This window comes from Cyanistes caeruleus, chromosome 20 (assembly GCF_971803275.1).
Source record: "Cyanistes caeruleus chromosome 20, bCyaCae1.hap1.1, whole genome shotgun sequence".
Lineage (NCBI taxonomy): Eukaryota > Metazoa > Chordata > Aves > Passeriformes > Paridae > Cyanistes > Cyanistes caeruleus.
Window position 1 is genome coordinate 5,243,907 of NC_141720.1, and position 15,944 is coordinate 5,259,850.

The window sequence follows — 15,944 nt, forward strand, 5'->3', positions numbered from 1 at the left end:
CTGAGGGGGCTCAGCTGCCATTTTGGGAAAGCCAAGAGGGGCTAAGTTGTTTTTCTTCAGTGGGCTGGAAGGATACAGCACTGGGAGTGTGCACGGAGGTGTCACTCACCAGGGTGATGTGGTGGTTTGAGCGGGGGGGGCACAAGGTGGGATTGTGGGGCTCAACAGTGACAGAAAACCTCTGGTGTGGGGTTTGGGTGGTAGACTGGAACCACTGGGTCACTGGAGAAGGTTTATTGGATGCAATGGTTAGAGCTTAGAAATTAAGGCAATTTAGCCCTGCTTCATCCAAGCCAGCAAACAGCCCCACACCAGGGTTAGGGGTGAGGATGCTCTGGAGTGGTCCCTCACAGCCTCTCACCACCCCACAGGGACCCAACTGGGCACTGGGGACCACACAAGAAATCCCCACCCACTGCTTCACCCACCTCCCCTTGGGCTGGATGATGCTGTGGCTGGGTTTTCCAGGGAGGGATGCACAGGCAGGATTGCGTGGCTGTGGCCCAGGGCTGGCTCCCCAAACAGCGCTGCCACGCTGCTCTTCAGCGGCTCTGTTCTATCATCGAATTTTAATTTAGTTAGTTGAGTTCTTTAAACAGTGTGAACTTGCTAAGTGCTTTGCATATTTTATACTCATGAGTAACATTTATCAAACAGAAAGTACAATTAATCAAAGAGGGGAGCATTTGTAACTTGGAGCAGTTTGCATTTTCTCTCTTATCCTCCCTGCTGTACCTTTGCTCTGTTTCTCCCTCCTCTTCCTCTTCACTGCCCTGCATTGGCCAGGGAGGCAGGAGAGCTTGAGTGGGATCTACACATGTGCACACACACATACATACTCCCTCTCTCTCCCTCTTCCCCCTCACCAAAACATGTACACCATACAAACATATAAAAATGGTTTTTATATTATGTATGTATGTATCTATATCTATATCTATATCTATATCTATATCTATATCTATATCTATATCTATATCTATATCTATATCTATATCTCTGTACCTATTTATATGCATGTACCTATATATATGCATGTACCTATATCTAGCTGTCTATCTGGTATACAAATATATGTAGTATATAGTATATGGTATACAAATATATATATATGTATATAGTATGCTGTATATATAATATATGTAGGAATAAATGGTCCATTTACACTATATATGTATATATACACACATATGTACACAGTTATATTCACATTATGCACACATTGTATTTATATATATATATATAGTATTTATTTACATAGTATTTATATATATATTCATTTTACCCATTATCTACTAGCTGCAGTTTATAGTCCACCACATCCATTATACTACATATAATAAATATATTTTTTCTATTTTGGGCTGCTGCTGGGGTCAGCAGTGTTGGTGGTGCTGCTGCAGCCTCCTGACAAGAGCCAGCAGCTGAGGGAGTGAGGTGGGATGGACAGTCCCAGCCCTGAGCCATGCTGGGTGCTCACCTGGCCAGCAGAAGTGCCTGAACAGCTCCAGACTGTTTGGGGACAGTGACCAGTGGCTGGTGCCAGGGACATGGGAAGCCCTGACAAGGGCAAGAGTGGGGCTGCAGCCTCTCAGCCCAGGTCCCCTCTCTTCGCTGGATGAAGAGATGATGGTGGATGAAGGATGAGGTGCAGAACAGGGGCTGCTTCTGGAGCAAACAGCAAAGGGACAATGACCTCTGCTCCCAAGACATCTGTGTTTAAGGGCAGAATCACCCACACCATGTCAGCTTTTGGCTACAAAGGCCCCTGGGTAACACAGGTGAGGCTCCTGCTGGTACCTGGAGAAGGACTGGCAGCAGTGCTGGAACATGAGAGGTGACAAAGGGACCAGTGTCTCTGTGGTGTCTCTGAGTGCCTTGGTGGCTCTTGGCAGAGCATGGAGAAGCCCTGACCTAATTTATTCTGACTTCCCAAGCCTTTGCCATGGCACAGCAGAGATGGCTGAAGGAGCTGGGCAAACTCGGACATGGGAGCAGGTTGAACCCTGCTGCCAAGGCAGAGCAGAGGAGATGGGAACATCCCATGTGGTTCCCAGGAAAGTACCTGAGGGCTCTTCCCATGGCCTTGGGAGCTTCAGTGCTCTATGAACTGCCAGTAATGGCAGCAAACAGGCAGGAGGTGCCCACCTGGACCCGGGTTAAACGGCACGGAGGGAAGGGCTGTGCCAGCACTGCAGGACCTGCCTTGCAAATCACCTGCAACAACATGTGCCATCCTGGTCACCTCTTCTCAAAAATGATAGTGCAAAATTAATTAGAATTAATTAATCAGAAAAGGGTAATAAGGGTGATTAAGCACCTGGGGAAAAGAAAAAAAAAATATTCCTGAAGAGCAATTGCAGCACCATGATTGCCTTGGAAGGTGGCGAGTGAGTGGGAGCAGGAGGGAGGGCGTGCAAAGAAACAAATGGGCTGGAGAGAGGGGTCTGGGGGGTGTTTTCTGTCTTGTCACACAAGGAATTACTGAGTGACAAGATTGAAACCCGTCAGAGGAAAAGCATTTCCCAGCAGCAGTGACCACGGGGAGGCAGCTGAGCCCGGGAAGGCACAGGCAGCTCTACGGCGTGGCTGGAGCTGTGGCTGTTGCTGCCACTCTCTTTTGCAGATTTGGCTTTGCACAAACTGGCCCCAAGGTTGGACCCATCTCCAGCAGGAGTGGGACTCAACAGGGAATCCTCAGCGCTGGGACCCTCATCCCCAGCTGGGCTCAGAAACACGGCAAGCTCAGGGACGCTCAATTTAGTTTTCCTTTTAATTTTCAGCCACACTCTGTTGTCTTAATGAAATTAATAACAATAATAATATAAAATCAAAGGAAACATTTGTAAACAAGATCTGCCCCTGAGCTGAGGCAACTGCTGCAGGTTTCATTGTAACCTGAGGGGCCAAAGCAGAGCCCCAGCCCCTGGAGGGGATGGGAGCGCCATTCCCTTCCTGCCATCATGAAGGGTTTTGGCAATAGAGAAGGATGGAGGAGATGGTTGGGGCTTAACAGAAAGAGTCTTCAGGATCCTCAGTGCAGCTCAGTGAAATGAAGGATAAAAGTGCCTTTTGTTGGCAGCAAATACTGCAGGCACGATGGAAGGTATGTGGCATGGATGGGATGCAGGTATCCAGTGCCTGCTTGAAAACACAGGTGAACAATGCAGTGGCTGCCGGCAGCTTTCGTGAAGGGAAAACTGGTGAGTTTGGGTCATTCAGGTGCCTGTGCATGGGGACACTCAGCCCCACGCACCTCCCAAACACCCCTCCTGCCTGTGAGCAGCGAGGTGCCACCACTCTGTGCTCAGAGTCTCCTCCCTGGTGACAAAGAGCCTTGTTTCTTTAAAAGCTGAAAAACGAAGTGGGGTGCAAGCAGTGTTTTTTGTGCACAGAGATGCTCTTACTGTGTCCCCTGCTCTGCAGGTGACTAAAGACACGCTCCTGGTCTGGGCACTCAGCCCTCAGCTCAGGTCACTGCTGTCCCCAGCACAGCCAGGTCCTTTGACAGGGACTCAGGGAACCTGGGGACCCGAAAGCTGTCCCAGGCTGATGTTTGCTTGCCCAGAGATGGGGACTCCCTTTCTGCCTATGTCCCTTGGAAGGATGGCAAGAGGCTCCGTCTCTGAGGCCACATCCTGGTTGTGCCATGGATTTCTGGATGTCTGTGGGGTGAGCAGCTCTGTTTTGGGGCAGCAAGACCTTGTTAGGGCCATTAGGACATTTTGGGAGAGGTGACCACTGGGAATGGGCCCTGCTCTCCCTGTGCCCATGCAGCACTGCCCTTCTGGCCACTGCCCTCTGACAGCTTTGGGTGATTTCAAGCAGGTTTTGTGAAACTTGGTTTCTGGGGGAGATGAGGGAAGGACTCAGGACATATTAGACAGCAGAGAATCCACACCATCCTCCATTCCCCACAGGCACGACTGTACCACGCCGGTGTTGTCACTGTCACTGTCCCCACAACCCTCTTCCCAAGGCCTTGGGTACCCCCAGGACCTGTTAACCCCCTCCTGTGGTGGGATGAGACCCCAGAAGGGGACGGTGGCCGGGGACACAGCTGTGATGGGGCAGCAGGCCTCAGCTCCCGGGCAGGGGAGGGCACGGCAGAGCTGGAACACGGAGCAGTGGGGTCAGTGCCCGCGCTGGGCACAGGATGGGCACAGGTACGGGAAGGGGCCGGTGCTCGGGGGTGTCAGTCGGTACCGGTGTGTCGGTACCTGTGTGTCGGTACCAGGGACTGTCGGTCCTGGGGGTATCAGTTGGTACCGGGCTCTGTTGCTGCCGGGTGTGTTGGTACCGGTTGTACCAGTACCGAGTGTGTCGGTACCGGGTGTACCGGTGCCGGGTGTGCCGGGGCTGAGTGTGTCGGTACCGGGTGTGCCAGTGCCGGGTGTATCGGTACCGGGTGTGTCGGTACCAGGCACTGTCGGTGCCGGGTGTGCCGGTACCGGGTGTGTCGGTACCAGGCACTGTCGGTGCCGGGTGTGCCGGTGCCGGGTGTGTCGGTACCAGGCACTGTCGGTGCCGGGTGTGCCGGTACCGGGTGTGTCGGTACCAGGCACTGTCGGTGCCGGGTGTATCGGTACCGGGTGTGTCGGTACCAGGCACTGTCGGTGCCGGGTGTGCCGGTACCGGGGCACGAGCCGGTCCCGCTCCCCTCAGGACACACCGAAGTTCCCGCGGCGGCGGCGGCGCAACGGCGGGACAACAGCGCCCCCTGGCGAGCAGGACGGGACACGGCGGGAGGGGACGGGACGGGACCGGGACCGGGACCGGGACAAGGACAACGGCGGGACAGGACCAGGGCAGGAGCAGGAGCCGGAACGAGGACACGCGGGCAGCGCGGCCAGGACTCCCCCACAGCTGCTTGTTCAGGCGAGCCCGGGTCCCGCCACCCCGGTGCCAGCCGGCCGGGCTTCCGTGGCAGTCTGCCCCTCAAGAACCGCGCGGTGACCGCGGGCTCCCCTTGGGCTGCCCGGTCCGCCCCAGTCCTCCCCCGCCTGTTCCAGTCCATCCCCGTCCGCCCCTGCCTGTCCCAGTCCATCCCAATCAATCCCAGTCCATCCCAATCCGCCCCCACCTGTCCCAGTCCGTCCCAGTCCGTCCCAGTCTGTCCCAGTTTGTCCCAGTCCGTCCCAGTTTGTCCCAGTCCGTCCCACCGCTGACCACCCCGCGCCCCGCCCCGGAGCGCCCCCGCACGGGCAGCACTGGGAGAGCGGGGCAGGGCCCGCGCGTGACGTCACAGTGACGTCACAACCACGGCGCCGCCTGGTTGGTCCCCGCGGCTGCCCGTCCCGTGGGGGGGCAGCGCGCGGCCGCCGCCGGAGGTAACGGGGGGGCCCGGGGGTCGCGGCCGCGGCCCGAGGGAGCGGTGGCACCGGGCACCGCCCGGCTCCGCCCGGCACCCCCCGCACGCCTCTCCCCGGGTCGCGGCCGCGGGGGGGCCGGGAGGGGCCTGCGGAGCTGTCCGGGCCGGATCCGGGGTAGGGCTGCAGCCGGCGGCCCGCGGGGTTCCCAGCGCCGCGGGCCTGGAGCGCGGGGGGGGCTCAGCCCCGATGGGCGGCGGGCGAAAGGGCCGGGTCGGGCCTTACAGCGGGGACCGCCCCTCGCACCGCCCGGGGCTGCTGTAACACCCCCCGGGGCCGGGATGGGACCCCCGGGTGCTCCCCGGCGGCACAGCCACCTCCCCCTCGGCCCGCGAACCCCCTTCCCCTGCCGCTCCCCGGCCTGCGAGCGGCCCCGGGGCTCGGGCCCAGGGCCCCACACGGCGGTGTCCCCCCCACGCCCTGTGACCTTCTCCCCACGGCTGCGGCGGCCGTGGGGCGAGGCCTGGCCTTCCCCTGCCCGCACTTCCGCGGGCACCGGCCGCGTTCCGGGGGCTCCTGGGCTGCAAGAAGGGTTCGGCTTCAGGTTTAGGTTTGGCTTAGGGGGACTGGATGCTCTCTGTCTGTGCTGGTAGCCTGTGACACCGTGAGAAATGAGCCATCAGGGACTCGCCAAGCCAAACCCAAGCCAAGGAATGGGGTCACAGCCGGGAGGGTGAGCTTGGGTCCCAGCCCTTGAGATCAGAAAATAGCACTGCTCAAAGTGGAGCCAGAAGCCTCCATGCACTGCCTCAACTCGTGGTGCAGCCTCGGAGCTAAGGGGCAGCAGCAGCTCCTGTCCCCCAGCCTCCCTGGGACCGTGTCTGTGGGGCTGGGGTGTCTCTTACCTGTGGTTTCCTGGGGCCACGGTCACACTTACGGGACGAGACGGGTGATTTGTCACTTAAATCCCATCTTCTCTGCTCCTAGGTCACAGCTCAGACCAGCTCCTGGCACCACTGAGCCAAACTGGATTTCCACCGGTGACCTGTAAGTTGTCATCTCCCCCTTTCCTACTCCTAGGCTGTTTGAGGCCACATGGGGCCACCAGACCTGCCATAGAAAACGTTTTGTGTCTAATGGGGTATTTGCCAGCAAATTCCGGCCACAAATTCTATATATTTCTTTATTTGTAAAGGTGTTTGAAGTCCTTGAATTTACCCTTTGGCCACCTTAAATCTAGTTTCTAATCCCCAGCGCAGTTAATCAAATCCACAGTGGTTTGAATTATGAGATGCCTGGGGGGGATTTATAGCTTGTATTGCTGATTATACCTTGACTTTATTATATTGCAAATATCTAACTTGTGGTCACGGCTGAGATTTACAATCCTCAGGTAGGTGCTCAGGATAACTTTTAGCAACTCCAGATGTAATTGGAGGTGACTGATAGGGTTGTCACCACACATAAACATCTAATCTGTAAAATGTTAAGACAGAAAGGAGAGGCAGAATAGGTGAAAAGGGTGGGTCAGCCTTAAAAAATAATCAGATAATTAGGTGTATTGCTGAGCAAGGCTCTGCCATGGCTGTTCTGGCTGAGGTGTCTGCTCAGGGAGGGGTTTCGGGCTTGTTGAAATATACCAGAATTAGGTCTTTGTTCCTTCTTGCTCTTATCTGAAAGGTTTTGGAGTCTGCAGTAGCCCTGGGAAGGGGAAAGGGGTGATAAACAGGTGTGGGGTACTGGCAGAGCTGACTCATTCCTCGCTGGTTTGGGATTCTCCCATCCCAGGGGAGCAGTGAGTCCCGTGTGGGCGCGTGCCCTCGGCCAGCATGACCAGCGAGGTGGTGGAGAACGAGTTTGAGTTTTACTCCAAGGCAGAGAAGTACTGGAAGGATGTGCCCGCCACAGTGGATGGCATGCTGGGGGGCTACGGCCACATCTCCAGCATCGACATCAACAGCTCCAGGAAGTTCCTGCAGAGGTTTCTGCGGGTAGGTGGCACAGCTAGTAGTGCTCCTGAAACCCCGCCCTTCTCCCAGCGTGGAGCTGGGCTCTTCCCTCTGAATTACTCCATGGGATCCTCTGTTGCATGCTGGGAGAGCTTCGCCCTGCAGCGGGTTCCCTGCACCCCAGTCCTGCCCTGTGTGGTTGTCCCGTTTCTCCTCTGTGGGGACCTTGCAGTGGGGTTCACCCCTCACGGTGGTTGTTGCAGGATGGCCCCAACCGGACGGGGACAACCCGTGCTCTGGACTGTGGGGCTGGCATTGGCCGGATCACCAAGCGGCTGCTGCTGCCCCTCTTCAAGACAGTGGACATGGTGGATGTGACAGAGGACTTCCTCACCAAGGCCAAGAGCTACCTGGGTGAGGAGGGCAGGCGGGTGCGCAACTACTTCTGCTGCGGCCTCCAGGACTTCAGCCCTGAGCCAAACTCCTATGATGTCATCTGGATCCAGTGGGTCATCGGTGAGGGTCACTGCTTGTGGGGTCTTTCCAGCCTGTCCCTTCCCTTGAGGGGCAGGTGCCCTATGCACTGGGGAGAGCAGCTTGAGGTCTGCATGGAGGATGAGCATCGCAGCATGGGTGGGGCCTGGGCTGGGCAGCTGCCTCCCATCCCATGGAGGGGCCCTATACTTTTTCCCCCTAAGAGTCTTTTCCTCCAAGCTCACAGAGGCCAGAACAGAGGTGTGGGTTGGATGGAGTTGAGTAGTGAGACAGAAGTTGGACACCCCCAAACTAAAGCTTTCCCTGCAAATGTCTCAAGTATTTGGTCACTTGGATCAGGAGGGATCCCAAATGCAGCTTCTGAGTTTCCTCCCCTTCGTCACCCTCTGTCCTCTAACCCCTGCTCTGCCCCTCCAGGACATCTCACTGACAACCACCTCTCTGACTTCCTGAAGCGCTGCCGTGCCGGCCTGCGGCCCAACGGCATCGTGGTCATCAAGGACAACATGGCTCAGGAGGGTGTGATCATGGACGATGTGGACAGCAGCGTCTGCCGGGACCTGGACGTGGTCCATAAGATCATCCGCAGAGCTGGGCTGCACCTCCTGGCTGAGGAGCGCCAGGAGAACTTCCCTGATGAGATCTACCACGTCTACACCTTTGCCATGAGATGAGGGCAGTGGGAGAAGGTCTCTCCCATGTCATGACTCCCCTTCCAGGGGCTGGTGACAAGGATGGGACTTTGTCTTCCAAGTTGCTGCTGTTTGTGAAAAGAGGTGTTTGCCAAATACATTTTCCTGCTGTTGCACTTCTGCACGTGAGGTCTGTCAGATGCATGTTGGCTCTGTGCCACCCTCAGGGGCTCCGGACAGGAGCAAGAGGGTCTCCCATGCACGAGGTGGTCCATGGGCAGCTGCAGGTTGCTGACTGCAGTGCACAGGACTCCTGCTCATGAACAGGAGCTTGGGGCACCTTTGGATGGACTGGGCTCCATTCTTTGCTCAGGTGTTTGACCCCTTCCTGCTGCTCAGCAGTGAGCTGGGCAAGGCAAAGGGGAGAAGCCTCTGCTGTTCCCCTGTGGTGGTGTGGGGAGGCAGCACTGGGTTCTGAGGCTTTGAGGGGGCCTCACCTTTAAACCCCTGAGCAGATCTCCAACATGAGCAACAAAACGGGAGGTGTGTGTAACCCTCCTGAGTCGTCCCCCACATCCTCCTCCAGGGATAAGGGTATCCCAAACAAAGCCTTGCAATTTCTAGGAGTGTACTGGTGTGGTCTGAGCTGCTCCCAGACCCACCCATCACCTCCAGCTCCATGGCTATGATGCTGCAGCTGCTCTCCCAGCACCCCACACTATCCCCTGGCTTTAAACATTCCCATCTCCTCTTTGGTCATATTCCCTTCATTTACCCAAATCTGGCCACTGACCCAAGGTGGCCAACACTGACACAGCAGTGTGCCAAGGGTGAGCCCAGGTGCAGAGTCTGCTGCAGCTCAACCCTCCAGCCATCCCCCCATTTCTGTCCTTCAGCCCACTTCTCCTAAGGAAAAACAAGCCCCTGGTGTTATTACAGAAGGCCTCGTTTAATGGTTCAGTTCCCATTCCGGGGCAGAATTTGATCACATTATTGGATTTTTTTAAGCACCAGTTCATCAGGACACACAGTTCCAGTTCCAACTGCCAGTGAATCTCAGATACAAAGTGTCTGTAATGAGAACAGATTCTTCCTCTTCATCTTCTACATCTGTTACCCATGAAAAACAAATCAACAAAACTGCGTGGGGTTCAGCTCTGGCCAGGCTTTGGCATGTCATGAGGAAGCAGGTGCCTAGAAAGGAAGCCAGGCAGATGTGGCAAGGCTGGAACATGAGCCCTCCATGTGCAGCAATTTCTTGTTCCTGGGAAGGAGGCACTCAAGAAGATCCTGGGAGTGGTCACCAATGGAAAGAGCCAAGGAATGGGGAAGGAGGCACAAGGCACTCAGCTGCTGACAGCCCATTCCTCATCCTTGCACAGGGAACACACCATGAAGTCAGGAAACATTCTGTTGTGTGTTTTGGAGCCCAGTAACTCTCAGATGTCCTTGGTGGATGGTCCTCTGTGCCAGGGTGGGGTGCAGAAACTCAGAGGGTGTGAAGCAGTCCAGCACCGTTGCCAGCCCTGCTTCCCTTCACTCCCATTCCCAGTGTCAGAAGTCCACACTGAGCAAGGAAGGCATCCACATCCACAGGATGATGCTGGACCTGCTTCCACCACCAGAACCAGAGGCAGGAAGGCTAGAACACCTCTTCCTTCTCCCAGCACCCCGAGGCATCTCTCAACTCCATTGGACACGTAAGGCACTGCATCACCCACCCACAGCAGGGCTGGGAGAGAGGGGACAGGCTGCTTGTCCAGTCACAGCCCCCAACCCACTGATTCTGCCCCCAGGCCTTTGCTTAATCTCCCTCCAAACCAGCCCCAGTATGCAGCTCCCCCATGCCCAGGAGCTCTGCCTGCCTCCCCATGACGTGCCCCAGAGCAACGAGACCTTAACAAACATGTGTGATGTTGTGCCCAAGAAAACCCTGGGAATGCCACAGAGAGGGACTCGGGCAGCACCTCTTGCTGCAGAGAAAACTGTCTCAGAGCAGAGACATGCTGGCTGTAGGCACAGCAGGACTGGGGACGGAGCAGACAGGCACTGTCAGGCTCACAGGCCCTCGTGCCCAGCAGCAGCATGGTCAATGCAGAGGTACCACTTCAGCCGGTCTGGGAGAGGCAGAGCTTTGATTTTGTCGTCCACTGGCCACGGTTTCAGGCACTGCCGGATGAACACCCTGCAGAGGTGTTTCAGTGCCTGTGGCGAGCGCTCCAGCTGCTTCAGAGAGCAGAACAGAGTCTGAACCTTCTCCCCATGGAACCTACAGCTGCTGGTGTTCACCTCAAAATTACTGGGCAGCTGGATGGCTTGTGAACTGGCCATCATGAGCTCCAGCAGAGTCTGACCCTTCTGGATGAGATCTGTGAAATAGGTTTCATCTTCAGAGCGACTGAGGTGCCAGCAGAGGCGTTCAAAGGCGATGTGGAAGCCAGACCAGCACGAGGGACCATGGAGGGAGCAGTTGTAGGCAGCACCTGACTCCAGCAAGAACCGCAGCATTGGGAAGTAGTCTTTGAAGCTTTTTAAGCAGAAGTGTGTGAGGGACTCTGAGGCTGGGCACTCGCTGGGGTTGGCACCGTGGGCCAGCAGCAGCTGCGTGACACAGAAGCAGAAGCGCTCGATGTCCTCGGCCTGTTCCTTGGTGTAGCTGAATACCATCTCTCCCAGCAGGTAGATGACATAGGTGAAGACAGTGTCACCATCTTTGGTGGCAGCCCTGACATCTGCACCTGCAGGAAGGGACAAAGAACATAACTGACACTGCAGAACTGTGCAGTGAGGAGCTGGTGAGGCCAGGCCAGCACCAACTCCAGCACCCCTGGGCTTTAATCTGATCCAGCAGGAACATAATGGAGTCAGGAGGGCAGCGCCTGGTGCTGCACAAAGAATCAGCCAGCCCAGAAAGGGGAGAAGGTTTTCTTTACCTCCTTCCAGCAGGAGACGGATGTTGTCGGTGTTGTGGATCTGGCCACTGTTACTGCTGGCCAGGGCGTGCAGCAGTGCTGTCTTCCCTGCAACAGAGCAATCAATTTGCTTTGGGTGACACCCCAAAAGGCAGGAAGGAAAACAATCCACCCCACCCACCAGACAGCCAAACACAGCCGTGACAACCCTTCTTCTGGCAGAGGCTTCCACTGTCCTCGTGATGGTACCCAGCTGTGGGGACAGTCACAGGCCACAAGTGCATGGCTGGTGGTGGCCTCAGTGGGTACATGTGCCACAGCAGAGTGAGTTTTAGAGTAAGTGGGCACCACAGGACAACAGAGGCACAGCCCCATCCCACCTCCCCTGGACTACACAGAGCTAGGTTCAGCCCTTTTCACACAGCCAGCACACCAAGAGAAAACACCGAGCACAGGGAGGTTGCACCAGCTTCCTCCCAACTTCCAAACCTGTCTGTAAGCAGGGAGCAGATGCAGCAGCAAATGGCCCCACCCCTGTGCCCTGCCCCAGCCCACCCTCGGCTGGGGGAGCCGGGTGGGGCGCACGCACCGTTCTTGTCAGCGGCGTTGACGTCGGCCCCCAGCTGCAACAGCCGCCTCAGGCACGGCAACCGCTCGGGCTCCTCGCTGGCCAGGTCCAGGGGGCTGCTCTCATGGATCTGCAGAACAGTTAAAAACACTGGTAGGTATTGCAGACTGTGAGTGACTGCAGGGAGTCACTGTTGGGGCTTTATCTTGGCCACAGTAAGAGTGTCTCTGCAGCCTCCTCCCACACATTGCTCCAAGGCAGGGGCTCAGCCAAAGGCAACTTGACATTCTGCCACAGCATCAGAGCACTACAGACAGCGGGCACAGGGATGTGCCAAGGGGAGGGCAGCAGGAGGGCTGTCCCCACACACCAGAGCAGCTCAGGCTTGGGGGGCTCAGCCTGGCTGACCGTACCCGGTCTCGGCGGTTGATGTCAGCGCCGTGGCGCACCAGGAGCTCCACCACGTCCAGCTGGTTACGCAGCACCGCGATGTGCAGGGGGGTGTAGTAGGTGATTGGGTCTGAGGGTAAAAACAGTCAGAGAGAACAAAGGGCTTCCCCAGAATGGCCCCAGCACCTGCCAAGAGTGGAAGGGGACAGCTGGGGAGGGTCCTGGGAGCACAGTGGTGCCTGTGAAAATAGGGCTGTCACAGGCGCTCCAGGCCCTGCTGTTCCAGTGGTTCCATCCTGCCAAAAGCCCCCAAGTCCCTGGTGTCCCTCAGTCCATCCTAGTGGCTGAGTCTCCATGAGGCACATACACACTACTCCAGCAAGGAGCAGGAGTGGTCTGAGCTGGTAGCATCCCCTCTTTCTGCCCCAGCTATCCCCACCTCCCAGGGCAGGTTCTCATCTTCTGGTTCCTCCTGGTCCAGCCTCCTTCCTACCAGTCTCACCTTCAAAGCTGAGGTCAGCACCAAATTCCAGGAGGATTTCTGCAGCAGGGACAAGCCCCAGCTCGCTGACCTTCAGCAGGGCATAGTTCACACCTTCTTGATAAAATGGGGAGTGGGTCTCCCTCTCCAGGACTCCTCTCACAGCTGAGAACTGGCTCCTGTCACTGTCCAGGCAGGCAGGGCTTGAGAAACACAAAAAACCCAGCAGTTACTCAGTGAAGATAGCTCAGATGTGCAAGGGTCAAAGTGGCACCAGGGAAGAAGGAAAATCCCTGGTTCTGTACCCAGTGGGTCTCCAACCTGGCTGTGGGGTTACAGAGCAGCTGAGCCCCAGTTTAGGCTTTGTTGCCTGGGGTCAGGCAGAAAGGGCTGTTCCTGGGGAGCGCCCATAGTTCCTGCATTTGCCTTGCTTCACCTCCACGTTCCCAAAGAATAGCAGCAGGAGGGTCTGTGGGATGAGCTGCTCCCCAGAACTGGGGGCTGTCCCAAGCCAATGTTGTCCAACCTTGGCCACATCCCTGAGCTCCAACCATCCCCCAAAACCACCCCGGGGTGTTCAGCCCCTGCTGTTACCTCTCCAGGGAGCTCTGCCTTTCCATGTCGGGCGTGGCCAGCAGCCCCAGGAGCTCATCCACCAGGGGCTGGTACTCCAGGACGATCCTGCGGAAGCCGTGCAAGAACGGCATCGTGCTCTGCCCGTGCACACCTGCCTGGGGGCCTCCAGCACCCAGGCCCCCTCTCCAAGGGGATTCTCCCTCCTTTCAAAACAAACAAGGCTTTCAGCAGGTTGGGATATAGAAGAAAACACAGCCTCCCCCCTCCTTATATAAATGCAGCCCAGCCCAGCGCAGAGATCTCCTCCCACACACCAATTTGGTGTCTCCAAATTATCTCCTGCACGCAGAGCTGCACACTGCAGTTATCTGGGCACAGCATGGAACCACTGCAGGCGGAGCCAGGCTGGGGACAAAGCCCCTGTGCCAAGAGCCCCCGCAGGCTGGGGGAGCTCTGAGAGCCCCGGGGTGCCTGGAACCAGCAAAGCCCTGCCTGGTTTTATGGGAGAGGGGGCTGGAGCCACCCCAGGGACCAGCCAGCCCCACAGTGCACCCCCAGGGAGCCCCTAAATCCCCCTGCAGCCCACAGGGAGGAAAGGCCAGGAGCCCCCAGACCCCAGCGGGATGAATAACAAGAGCCTGCCTAAAGATTTTCTTTTACACAAAAGAGCTGTAAAACGTATATTTTCATTTCCTTATCATTCTGTACTCAAGTTAAATGGCCAAACTAAAATAAGCTAATAAAAAAATAAAACTATTTTGTTTTTTCTGTATGTTTTACAATGATTTAAAGTCGGAATGTTTTTCTTTTTATCAGCCCGTACATGTAAATAAATAAATATGGGTATGCAGCACTCCTGAGAGGTTGAGTGGATTGCACACATACATTTTTAGATATATTAAACACGCTCATCACTCCTTCCTCTGAGGAAGCAGATCAGGCTACAGCAGGGGGAAAAAAAGCCCCAAACGGGTCCGTAAGGCCCAGTTCGTTCTCACAAATAAACACTCCCAAATTCCAGTGCAATCCCCGCCGGCGGCCCCGAGCAGCACGGGGAGGGACGGGAGGCGCCGGCACCGCCCGCCCCTCACGGTTCACACCCGGCCCGGCCGCCCCTCACCTGCCTGGGCACCGCAACCGGAACCGCAACCGGAACCGCAACCGGAACCGGAACCGGAACCCGCCGGGAGCGGGGCGGGGCCTCATAGGAGGGCGTGGCCTATGCGGGGGCGCGGCTCAATGGGGCGTGGTCTCGCTGAAAGGCGCTGCCTCATTAAGCGGCTGAGCCGCGTGTGGGTGCGGCTCAGATTTGGGCGTGGTCACAAGGGGGCGTGGTCACAAAGGGGCGTGGCCTCATTGGGCGCGGCCGGCAGGGGGCAGCACGCGGCCGCGCGCGGGAGCCGGGGCGGGGCGGGGGACACTGGGGCTTGCCGGGGGCGTCCCCCACTCTGTCCCCCCGGTGTCCCCCACTCTGTCCCCTCTCTCACGGGTGTCACGCCCCGAGTATCCCCTCCCCCGGTGCCCTCCACCCTCCCAGGTATCCCCCCCCGTGCTCCCCCTCCCCATGTGTCCCCGCCCGGGTGTCCCCCTTTTCCCCGGCTGTCCCCCCTCCCTCTGGAGGACCCACCAGGCCGGGCTGGCTTTGCTGGGAGGTGGCAGCCAGTGGCCGCCGCCTCCCCGGGGCTCGGGGTGATCGGTGCTGCTGCCCACAGCGCCTGGAGCTACCAGGGGAAACATTAGCCCAGGATTTATTGGTTCTATTATCATAATCATCATTATTTTTATTATGATTCTGGTGGAATCTGCCAGCGCGGGGAGCTCTGGAGAGCGGCAATAACTGAAGCCGCCTTGGGTTTCCTATTTACGTATTTATTTTATTCCGGTGGAGCGCTTCCAGATTCCAGCAGGCAGCCGTGGCCCCGGGGCAGAGGGGGCGAGGAGGCCGCGCCGGCTGGGCATTTTTCTGACATGCTGTCACGGTCTCCCCTGTTTCCCACCCCTCCCTTCCCCACACAAAGTGGGGTGCCAGGGTGGGGGACCCCAGTGCTTGCAGCCCAGCAGCCCCCCGGGGTGGGGTTTGGGGGTGTCATTCTGTCATTGTTTGCCTGAGTACGGATGGAAAGAACTCCATCCAACCCCGGGCAGGGAGCAGAGGGGGAAAGCATCAGGGAAGAGTGAGGGATGTGGGGATTTGTCCCTCTGCATAGAGGGTTGAGTTGGCTTCAAACCAGAGCAGCCTGGCTGAGGGGACCCCAGTTTGGGTGGGCTGGGCAGCTGAGACCCTCATTCCAGTCCCAGTGCCTCCTGCTGCCACCAGGTAAAGCCAGAGCCTGGCCCCTCTGCGTTCCCAGTAAAGCCCAAATCCTCAATAGCCCAAGAAAACCCCGACCCTCCACAATTAGAGTGGCAGCACCAGACACAAACCCCATCCCTGTCCCTGTGGCACTGGTGGGGACCGTGCAGGGTCCAGCCCTCCACAGACACCGTTCTGGGGAGAAATCACTGCTCCATTCCTGCTGTTGGCTGGGAAGGAGGGCTGGCAAGGCAGAGTCACCCCACCGCCACCTCTGACCCCCAGCCCTGCTGTCCCTGAGGATGAGAGGGGACACTGGGCTGCCCCAAAGGGCTGTGC

General features: G+C 57.3%; 2 protein-coding genes across 6 annotated transcripts; one reads left to right on the top strand and one right to left on the bottom strand.

Annotated features, from left to right (window-relative positions):
* Positions 1 to 5,232: 5,232 nt before the first annotated feature.
* Positions 5,233 to 8,561, top strand: NTMT1 (N-terminal Xaa-Pro-Lys N-methyltransferase 1). 2 transcript variants are annotated; one of them, XM_086858090.1, is made up of 5 exons: positions 5,233 to 5,330; positions 6,297 to 6,356; positions 7,098 to 7,300; positions 7,522 to 7,774; positions 8,171 to 8,561. In XM_086858090.1, the coding sequence occupies exons 3-5, from the start codon at positions 7,139 to 7,141 to the stop codon at positions 8,425 to 8,427; spliced, it is 672 nt and encodes a 223-aa protein (XP_086714216.1). In that variant the 5' UTR covers positions 5,233 to 5,330; positions 6,297 to 6,356; positions 7,098 to 7,138; the 3' UTR covers positions 8,428 to 8,561. The 2 variants fall into 2 exon arrangements, with proteins under 2 accessions (XP_086714216.1, XP_086714219.1); XM_086858093.1 differs by lacking the exon at positions 5,233 to 5,330 and adding an exon at positions 5,350 to 5,486.
* Positions 8,562 to 9,313: 752 nt separating this feature from the next.
* Positions 9,314 to 14,643, bottom strand: ASB6 (ankyrin repeat and SOCS box containing 6). 4 transcript variants are annotated; one of them, XM_086858089.1, is made up of 7 exons: positions 14,433 to 14,643; positions 13,331 to 13,512; positions 12,758 to 12,939; positions 12,279 to 12,385; positions 11,887 to 11,995; positions 11,319 to 11,405; positions 9,314 to 11,123 (listed from the first exon to the last, which is right to left on the bottom strand). In XM_086858089.1, the coding sequence occupies exons 2-7, from the start codon at positions 13,441 to 13,443 to the stop codon at positions 10,444 to 10,446; spliced, it is 1,278 nt and encodes a 425-aa protein (XP_086714215.1). In that variant the 5' UTR covers positions 13,444 to 13,512; positions 14,433 to 14,643; the 3' UTR covers positions 9,314 to 10,443. The 4 variants fall into 4 exon arrangements, with proteins under 4 accessions (XP_086714215.1, XP_086714214.1, XP_086714213.1 ...); XM_086858088.1 differs by having other exon boundaries at positions 13,331 to 13,515; positions 14,433 to 14,587; XM_086858087.1 differs by having other exon boundaries at positions 13,331 to 13,515; positions 14,198 to 14,451.
* Between the last annotated feature and the right edge of the window lie 1,301 nt (positions 14,644 to 15,944).

Excerpts from the sequence above, each read along its gene's own strand:
- NTMT1 (XM_086858090.1), top strand. The coding sequence starts at position 7,139 with ATGACCAGCGAGGTGGTGGAGAACGAGTTTGAGTTTTACTCCAAGGCA. Across the intron at positions 7,301-7,521 it reads TCCTGCAGAGGTTTCTGCGG|GATGGCCCCAACCGGACGGG; the intron begins GTAGGTGGCACA and ends TGGTTGTTGCAG. Across the intron at positions 7,775-8,170 it reads CTGGATCCAGTGGGTCATCG|GACATCTCACTGACAACCAC; the intron begins GTGAGGGTCACT and ends CTGCCCCTCCAG.
- ASB6 (XM_086858086.1), bottom strand. The coding sequence starts at position 13,443 with ATGCCGTTCTTGCACGGCTTCCGCAGGATCGTCCTGGAGTACCAGCCC. Across the intron at positions 12,940-13,330 it reads AGGCAGAGCTCCCTGGAGAG|CCCTGCCTGCCTGGACAGTG; the intron begins GTAACAGCAGGG and ends GTGTTTCTCAAG. Across the intron at positions 11,406-11,886 it reads CAACGCCGCTGACAAGAACG|GGAAGACAGCACTGCTGCAC; the intron begins GTGCGTGCGCCC and ends GCTCTGTTGCAG.